This window comes from Pezoporus flaviventris, unplaced genomic scaffold (assembly GCF_033815535.1).
Source record: "Pezoporus flaviventris isolate CSIRO_AGI_PZ_B2104156 unplaced genomic scaffold, CSIRO_AGI_Pfla_v1 ptg000011l, whole genome shotgun sequence".
NCBI lineage: Eukaryota > Metazoa > Chordata > Aves > Psittaciformes > Psittacidae > Pezoporus > Pezoporus flaviventris.
The window spans coordinates 1,587,508-1,596,558 of record NW_026892559.1 but is presented as its reverse complement, the minus strand read 5'-3'; the positions used below and the strand labels follow the sequence as shown (position 1 = coordinate 1,596,558).

The 9,051-nt window shown below is 47.0% G+C and overlaps 1 protein-coding gene across 2 annotated transcripts; it reads right to left on the bottom strand.

Annotated features, from left to right (window-relative positions):
• Positions 1–291: 291 nt before the first annotated feature.
• On the bottom strand, positions 292–7,162 carry POLR3H (RNA polymerase III subunit H). Of its 2 annotated transcripts, none has more exons than XM_061450725.1 (6): positions 6,808–7,162; positions 5,372–5,468; positions 3,671–3,757; positions 2,512–2,701; positions 1,815–2,022; positions 292–1,170 (listed from the first exon to the last, which is right to left on the bottom strand). In XM_061450725.1, exons 1-6 carry the CDS (start codon positions 6,916–6,918, stop codon positions 1,117–1,119), a joined length of 747 nt encoding a protein of 248 aa, XP_061306709.1. In that variant the 5' UTR covers positions 6,919–7,162; the 3' UTR covers positions 292–1,116. The 2 variants fall into 2 exon arrangements, with proteins under 2 accessions (XP_061306709.1, XP_061306710.1); XM_061450726.1 differs by having other exon boundaries at positions 2,638–2,701; positions 6,808–7,153.
• Between the last annotated feature and the right edge of the window lie 1,889 nt (positions 7,163–9,051).

Sequence of the window (9,051 nt, the reverse complement as noted above, 5' to 3'; positions counted from 1 at the left end):
ATTACAGCCCCTTCCTGCCAAATGTGCCTGGCTTTGTAATTATGTGTAGCATCACTCTCTTGGCAATGGGCCCTGCATAGATTTTACTGTTCTGTTGCCCCCCTTCCCTTTTACTGCTGTCAGGGAGGGTGATGGCAATTGTTTGTTATTGGCTGTCAGAGAAAAGTGTTGGTTGCAACACTGCCTGCCTTGAAATCCAAGTAGCTGAACTGCAGGAGGCAACTCTTCCCTTCCTGCTAGTCAGGAAGCTAATAGTTTCCCCCCACAAACTGAAAAGGAAGGCAGGCTGTGTGGTTTTTACTATTTATTCCATTTCTTGTATTAACACACCTCCATAAACAAGTATTTGGCTTGTTCATAGCAGCCTTGGTCCATTGCAGTTCATAATTACGTATTTCCAGTTGAACTCCTGCAAAGTTTAGCTCATTCTACATAAATACAGCTTGTACAATAAAGTATTTAGATTCAGCACAATAAGCAGCCTCTAGCATTCCACAGTGGTCACCTTCTCAGAGCCCAAGTTACTTTTAGGTAAACTACTATCATTACAGTTCTTTTTGGCAGACTTCATCCATGGATGAACTTCCTATTCCCAGCAGAACATTATCACCACCACCACCTCTCCTGGCAGCAGCATTTTCCAGATCTCAAGAGTACCGTACCTCCTTTAACTCCAGTGTTTTGCTGTTTCATTTCCTGTCAAAAGAAGGGCAGATTTCTACCCCTCTGAGATCAAGCTCTCAGCCCAAGGAAGCAATCCTCTTTGACAGGCATTCTCTCCTGCTTTCACTCACTGAAGGCAACTCCCTTCTTAATTCAGACAAGCAAAGACCTCCCCTGTTTTTCCTGCAGGGCAGGAGACCAAAGCTCCAGCTGAGTTTGTTGCTGCTGCACTCAGGGCTTTTTGTGCCTTTAAAATCACTTGTACAGATCAGTGAAGACATTTCTTGAAAGCAACTTGTCTCTATCTGGCAGGCTGGAAGCTGAAGGGGAAAACACAGAATGGCAGGTCTAATTTCTCATTCAGCTTCAGAGGAGCAATGAGCACCAGCAGGACCCCATTATCCCCCAAACATCCACCGGAAAGACTTTCTGTGGAGCAGGCTCTGATGGCAGCTAGCTGTTTGTCCACCATGACAGGAGGCCCAAGCCTGGCTCACTGATGGATCCCTGTTCACAGAGAGAAGAAGAGACCGTGCATAAAGAATGCAGGAGGAAACACATCAGAATTTACTAGCTCACCCCCCCCCCCCCAAGTTATGGATGAGCTACTCACTTTCCCCCCTCAATCAGAGCCTTCATAGCACTTGCCCAGGCTCCTTGAAGCCTCGTCAACACTACCCGCAATGTTCAACACTTAAAATTCAAGCACCCATTCCACCTCCTGACTGTCCCTGCACTGTTCAATGGTTTAGATCCATCTTCCTCTCACACTGTACTCAGGTGGGTCTTATGCCAAAACATGGAATGGGAAAGACAGTTTAGCTGCTGGGTAAACCTTGATGTGGTTCTCCCAGTGCTGTACTTCTCCTCCGCTCACTCCTACGTGCAGAGCCTGCACCCAGTCTTCTTTAAATCAGCCCCCCAGGAGGAACTCTACCAACAACCACAAAGTGTTCCAGTAAAAACAGACAGCAAACACACAGCAGCCACAAGAACAATCATCTCGTTTCTCCCCTTTTCCACTCCTTTCCTTTTATGACTCTGCTTCACTATCAGCTTAAAGCAACCCGTTCCTCAGGGAAGGGATACTAGTTTAGCCATAGAATAAACCCAGAGCATTCCAAAGCTGTATGAATAATGCACATAGTTACCACAAGAGTGTAGGGTGCCTCTTTCTTCTGGACTTCTTCCGTGGCATTGGAAGCGGAAGCCTCTGCAGAGCTTGGACCCGTCGGGGATGTATCAACAAATGTCTCATCCACAACTCGGAAACGGATCTCCTCCCCAATGTCCATGTAAAGGTCGTGGGCCCCTTCTTCTGTCTCATATTCCCATACCCACACCTGCTCTGCTTCATCGCTGGCCATGCCAAGGGTTAAGGAGGGAAACTATCAGTGTTCTGCCTGACACATCACTTCCTGACAGCTTTGAGAGCAGACTCGATTCAAAGCCTTTTCACTATTCTTTCTCCAAGGGCAGTGCATTCTCCTCAGTGATCATCTGCACAGAACCCCCGTCTGGTTTCTGATTTTCCTGCTTTGAGGTGTATGCTGCAGGGCAGAGTCTGGGTTACCCCCACCCCCCATAAAAAACAACAGCAACAAAGACGACTCCCAAACAAACCCCCTGAAACCCAAGAAGACCTCACCTTAAGTGTATTACACACACAATGTCTATCTCGACATCACACTATGTGGTAAAACCTGTATCCTGCCTTCCACAGCAGCCAAGACTAGAGGCAGGGATTAAAATGTGGTTGTTCAGGGGCTGCTGCCATTTATTTCCATTAGCAGGCACAATGATCCTGCAAACCCGTGTCTGGCTGTGATAACAGTCTGCAGGACTTGCCTGACACAACGGCTTAGTTTCTGCCACTGAGCACCTCCATTGTTGCAGCAGTGAATGCTGTTGGGCCAGCACTGCACAATCCTTTGAAATGAAGTAGTAAAGTTATCAAAGGTGATCAAGGGATACAACTTCGCTGGCTGCTGCAGCGATTCTGGTGGGATGACAATATCATCAAAGAATCCAACAGAAACTGTGGAGAAAAGAAGCTGATGAAGACTGAAACAATTCTTTGCAAATGACGTTCCCCAGTGATTCCTATAGTGCACTTCTAGACTCATTCTCCTTCCTCTTTCAAGAAGGTGGCGCAGGAATTACTCTTTGAGCCACAACACTCGATTTTAGTTGGCAGCAAAGCAACCACCCAGCTGAAAGTCCATACAGCAACAGAGGGCACAGTCTGTGTGCCCACTGGGAAAGGAAAAGGCTGTTTGGAGCAGGATTGGAAATGAAAGCGTTCCAAGAAATGAGTCAGATGCTATAGAGGTCTGCAACAGAAAGTTGCTTAGAAATCACAGATGTAACATATTAAATGCAGACCAATATAGTTAAAACAGCCCCCACCTCCCCACTGAGATTTCACAATGCTGAATTTTATCAGAAAGTGGACATGCCCAAATTCAGCAACACAAGCAGCCAGGATAATCTTATTGTCTTAGCTTAGCAACAGAGCAGAGGAGCTCGCCTCTGTGGAACACTCCTCCAAGAAAGGAAAGCAACTCATCAATTATGTATTCCTTGAATCTGACAGCACTTTGTGCTCACAAAGACATTTTCTTGCCATGTTTTTAGGTACAGGAAACAACTACGGATTTGCAGAGAACTGTAAAGAAGATCAATCAGATCAAGCAGATACTACCACTTTGAAAAAAAACAAGTTAACTGAAGCAAGAAAACAAATCCAGTCTATGCTCCAAATGGGGCTGCCTGTTCTTCTTGGGCATGCACATGAATGACAAAAGGAGAGGGGAGTGCAGACAAAACCATTCAGGGCAGGGGAAGCTGCCATGCTCAAACTACCTCAGATAACAGCAGTGCTACAGGCCAGTAATAGTCTTTAACCAGGGTACAGACAGTGCAATACCACCTGAAGTCACAGTATCTCAACAGCCCCAGGAGCTCTGCAGCTTGTGTGCCCCCAGTATTAGAAGTTGCAGCTTACCGTGAACACCATCCTGACTGCAGCTTTTAATCTGTCCAATGAGGATTTCATCCAAGAAGGGATGGAAGACCACATAGCGGAAATGCACTTAAAAAGAAAACAGATCATTAATAATATGCCCATGTTAGTGAATTAGACTCCTTCCACGGGTTGGCAGCCATTAAAACAAAATCCCACATCCTGTATGCCCTCTAAAATGCCTCCCCTTTGACAATTTCCTTACAGGCATTGATTAGATAGAAAAACGAGAACAGGAGTTAAGATTCCTAACTAGTTTGTGCAAGCTGTTGCCCAGCAGTGCCCTGTTCCCTGCTCCTCAGTCTTGCTAGAGTTTAAGATCACAGAATTAAGCTGCAAGATGAACAATATGGAGCGGGGCCTGTGCTAAAGTTATGATGTGAGCATTCCTGCACAATGCTCCAAGGCCAAGAGTACCAGTTGAAATTACACTTTCTCCTAATACTTCTGTGCCTTTTACCTTTGTCAGCAATGCTGCATTTTCTTCAGATAAAATAACTGGTATCACATATTATCAGAGTAAGGTACTCTAACATAACTGGATTTTTCATCCAGTTTAAGTAACATGTTTCTAACTAAGCATTTTGCATTTGTAATTATTAAAATGCTATACTAAACCAAATTTACCTGAACAACGCTATGAGCAATTTAACATAATTTTAGCTGTCTGTACTCAATGCTCCTCTTTTACATAAAATCAGTTACAGTACCTTAAAGAAAGAGTTATTACTAGGATTTATTGAAGTGCTATCCCAGATTCTGAAAGCAGACTTTTTCCCAAGCTCAGAGAGAATACATCCTCTCACTTTCAATTCAAGGAGTAGTTCAAAGTTAAGAAGCTGAACAGAGATTAAAGCAAGGAGGAAAGCCTGCCATCCTCCTTAAATATTACAGAAAACTTTTATTTGAAGGGAGCAAGTTCTCCTGGGAGTTAAAACTTGGACAAGGGGAGCCACATTCAGTCTGTCAAGTTTGCTTCTAACAGGAAATACTTCATTTGCTCAAGCTGCACTTCCACAGTGAAAACTGAAACTGAAAAAAAATGCATCTCTTTCCAGTTTAAATAAACTTATTTTAAAGATATGACAAAATTTGGTTTTATGCATTTACTTCCAGTTTTCACTCAGACAGATTTGCCAGAAGTCAAAGCAAAGAAATTAGTCATTCCTTATTTAAAACAGAAAGTCACTAGAAGCGTATGCTGAACCAGATCTGTCTAAGTCTCAAAGATGTAGCAAAACTTCCAGCTAGGAAAACAGCATCAAATGCTGTGCAAATGCTTTATGTAGAAAAGTGTTTCAACATCCTAGCTAGAGAAAATAAGCTTCAAAAAGAAACAAATACTAAAAAAACACAAAATAATTAATACAACTGATTTTCTACATGCATATTTCCAATCATTTTAAACTAAACTTCTTCCTCACTCCACACCTACATCTCTAGTAGTAAAACAGAGATGGACTGTTGGAGAAAGCTAACAGGACTGGCTATTTAAAGCTATGTTTGTACCCAAAAAGTGCAAAGAAGGGACTTTAGCCATGTTTCTCTTGCCCTCCGTACACGAATGGAGTTAAGGTGACAAACTTCAGAAGCTCCTTTAAATTTCCTTAACAATTGAACCCAGTTTACATTTCCAGATCACTAACCCTCTGCAAAACCATGTAACTAAGGACAAGCACATACCTTTGGTATGAGATGCACCATCTCCAGGGAAAATGTATGAATCTTCCAGCTTTGTGATATCATATAAACAGATGCAGAGGCCGACGTTGTACACAACCTGCTCAAAGAAAATAATTAAAAAGCAGTAAGTCAAGCAACCCACCAGGTTAAACCAAGTAAACCATGAAATTTACACACCACACACATCAGTTCAAAACAAGGCCACAGAAGGGTGGCTGCTTTGGTACGCTCTCTTCAACAGCCCCAGCCAAAACCTCACTGCACTGCAGGGGAACCCCAAACCTACCCAAGTGTTACGGGAGCAGTGTTTTCACTGGCACTGCAAAGAGCACAGCTACAAACAGAAACCCTTGGGGCAACTGTCGGTGGTGAGAAAACCTGACAGTTGCCAAGATAGCAAACAGTTGCTCACAGACAACATTCACCAGCCCTACAGCTTGTCCAAAAGCTAAACATACTTTTTGCTAGAGTTACACTCTCAGAAGCCTCTAGGCTTGCCTTTGTCTTAAACTGAATTAGCGCTGGGGAGAGCCAAGGACAGCTCTTGGTTCCTCTGCTACTTCTGAGAGGGCTTCCCAGCACACACAATCTGAGACCCCTACCAGTCATCAGGGGAAGCCCTTCGCTTTTTATCACTTGGCCCTATAACCTGCTATTCACAACCCTACATCACTTGAGGTTGCTCTTTTGAGCACCCCTCACGTTCCCTGCCTTGCACTGAAAGCCTCAGGCTAATCGCAGTCCCAGGGCTGCAGAGACAGAACACTTGTTTCTATCCTGTACCAAAGACCAACTTTTTACTGACACACTGTATTTTGAGTACTAAGCGCAGACCTAGCCAGCTATTAATACCTTAATTTTTCTTCCAGTATTGCTGTTCTACACTTCAGACATAAGACAAAACTGTTCACTATGCTGAGGCCCTGGCACAGGCTGCGCACAGAAGCTGTGGCTGCCCCAGCCCTTGCAGTGTTCAAGGCCAGGTTGGACGGGGCTTGGAGCAACCTGCTCTAGTGGAAGGTGTCCCTGCTCGTGGCAGGGGGTTGGAACTGGATGAGCTTTAAGGTCCCTTCTAATGCAAACCATTCTCTGATTCTACCTTCTCTTAAATTCTCCCCTCTGGATGGATTAGTTTGTATCAGCTTTTCAAACTGAGTTTTGGATTGCTAGTCTACACATAAACAGCAGTTACTCTTCTCTCCCATACTTCTCGGCCCCATCTGGTATCTCATTATATTGCAATTACAGCATTAGCCATTAGAAAAAAGTCCCCTTTGAGATGATACATGGCTATCTGTTTACACTCTAGTGTATTTCAGTTACTGGGGTGGCCTTCTCATCTATTCTGACACCTCACCCACACATCTCGTTAGGAACAAGAAACACTCGGGGATGTTACAATGCCTCCACCAACCTATACATGACCCACGCTTTACCTTATTGGCCAATTTCTTGTTTAGCTCTTCCGCAATGGAATCATTCAGTTTCCTCTCAAACTGCCAGGGAGCAATCCTCACTGTGTCCGTCATCTCTACCAGGACAAACATGGTGGCGGGCAGCACCTCTGAGGAGAGCGACAAACACCAACCGCCTCAGGCGCCGGAGCACTGCGAGGGCAGCCGACACACCGACAACCGGGGAATCCCCAATGCCTTGCACGGAGCTCAGCGGGGCAGCACCCTGCCTGTCCCGAAATGAAACAGGACATGGGAGCCTGAAACCGGGGGAGGGGGTTGAGGGCTGCCACGCAACGGGGTGGGCGGCCAGAGAGCCGCCGTTGTACGGAGCACGGGGAGCGGACGGCACCGAACCGGGCCGCACCTCAGCCGCTCCCTCACCCACCTCCCACACGCGGAACACCGCCGCGCCCTACCCGACCCCACAGCACTTCCGGCGCCTCAGCCAATCGCCTCCCGCGGCGGGCGGGCGGGCCCGCGCTGATTGACGAGGAAAGAAACCCTCACGGGACGTGGGGGAGGAGCCTTGCAGCGACCCCGCCCCGCGGCCGCCATTTTGTCCCTCCTCAGGGCGGGGTGACGGGGTGACCGGCCCGGCCCGGTACCTGCCGTGATGGGTGCGGGGCTGGGGTCGTTCAGTGTGGACACGGAGAGCCCCGCAGCAGCCTGGCAATCGGCGCCAGGCTGCGCTTTACCTGTCCCCCACCCCAGGTTTTTTTCCTCAAGCAGTGGCTCCTGGGTCTGGGCTGATGTTTCACCTGAAGCAATCCCCAGTTGCAGTTGTAGTCACTTCATTTATCGTTTTCATCTGCTTATCCTACAGGGCAGCAGAGGTCGAAGTCTGCACCTCTCCAAGAACCAACACTTGAGCTGTTTGCCTACCTAAAGAGCAACTTGGGGTGGGTTTATAGCCCACTTCCACCTAGAAGCCTGCTTCAGAGCAGTGACTGCCCAATACTTAGGTCAAGGTTATTGCCAAGGACAAATAGACATCACGTAGAGCTGGCATAGTTTATTCTGTGCATGTATTACGAACAGGCATTCTGCAGCGAGTCAAGCAGCGTGAGGGATGGGAGAAAACAAGGGGGTGTGCTCATGTCTGTGAGAAATGAAAGGAGGCCGTTTGAAGTGTGCTTAAAAAAGGATCCACCAGGAAAACCAAACATCCCTGGCTGACAGTCAAAACTGCACTGTCAGCACAGCAGCTTTGATGCCAAGGCTGAGTGTGTCATCCCCAACCGCCCCCAGCAGCGCATAGCGGGACGGTAATGAGTGGTTTAGGTGAGGAATCATTAAACGTTGAGCTGCGTTGGGACAGGAAGGGGAGAACAAGGTTGGAAACACCACAGCTTGGCCTCATTAACAAGATACGGTTGGGTTGTGGGTTTGTCCTTTGTTAATGGCTGGTCTGCGCATGTTGGGCATGTTTGTATTAAATGGGCCCTGGAACAACTTTTCCCCTGTTGACAACCTGAGAAGAGCAGCATTTTCCTTCAAGCAGCATCCGCCAGCTGAGCAGGGAGCCTGCTGCTGGCCCCGCAGACACTGCTCTCTCAGAACACCTCAACCCAAATCCCCAGTGCTTCTCACTCTTCTCGTCCTACTTCAGGGAGCTGTGCAGCAGCTCCTTCCTCCTGCGCTGCAGTCGCGGCTGCGCTAATCTCAGCATGGCACAGTTTTGCTGGCACGCGTGCCGCATCCCTTGCTGTTCTGTCCTGGCCTCACGCAGCTCTGGCAGTGCGAGGTTTGACCTTTAGCTGGAGCACAGGTTTTGTGGGTATCTGGAGCTATGTTTTTAGAAGAGAGAAGAGTTCTGACCTTTTTCTGGGTCAGGGTCCTATTCTGCTGGCAGGGGAAGAAATAGCCTTTCTATCACACAAGGAGGTATAAGTTAGACACTTGATACTGGCAAGGATACTTTTGTGTATAAGAACTGTAAGGTTAAACAGGGGCAAGGGTTGAGCGGAAGAGCAGGCTGAATAACTGGGAGAGCATGAGAGATGGAGAGAAGTGGATTTGGACAGAGTCATAATCACACTTCCATTTCTAGCCTGTCCTTGAGCTAACATTTCTTGTGCTTCCAATAGCCATGCCCCAGCAAGGGGGCTTTTGGGTACCTAATACAAAGCAGATGCATCTCCCATCATCCTGATCCACAGCCCTGTGAGCAGTGGGTCTGTGAGGCCTTGCTTCATACTTGTTTGTGTCTTATGGTTGGGTCTT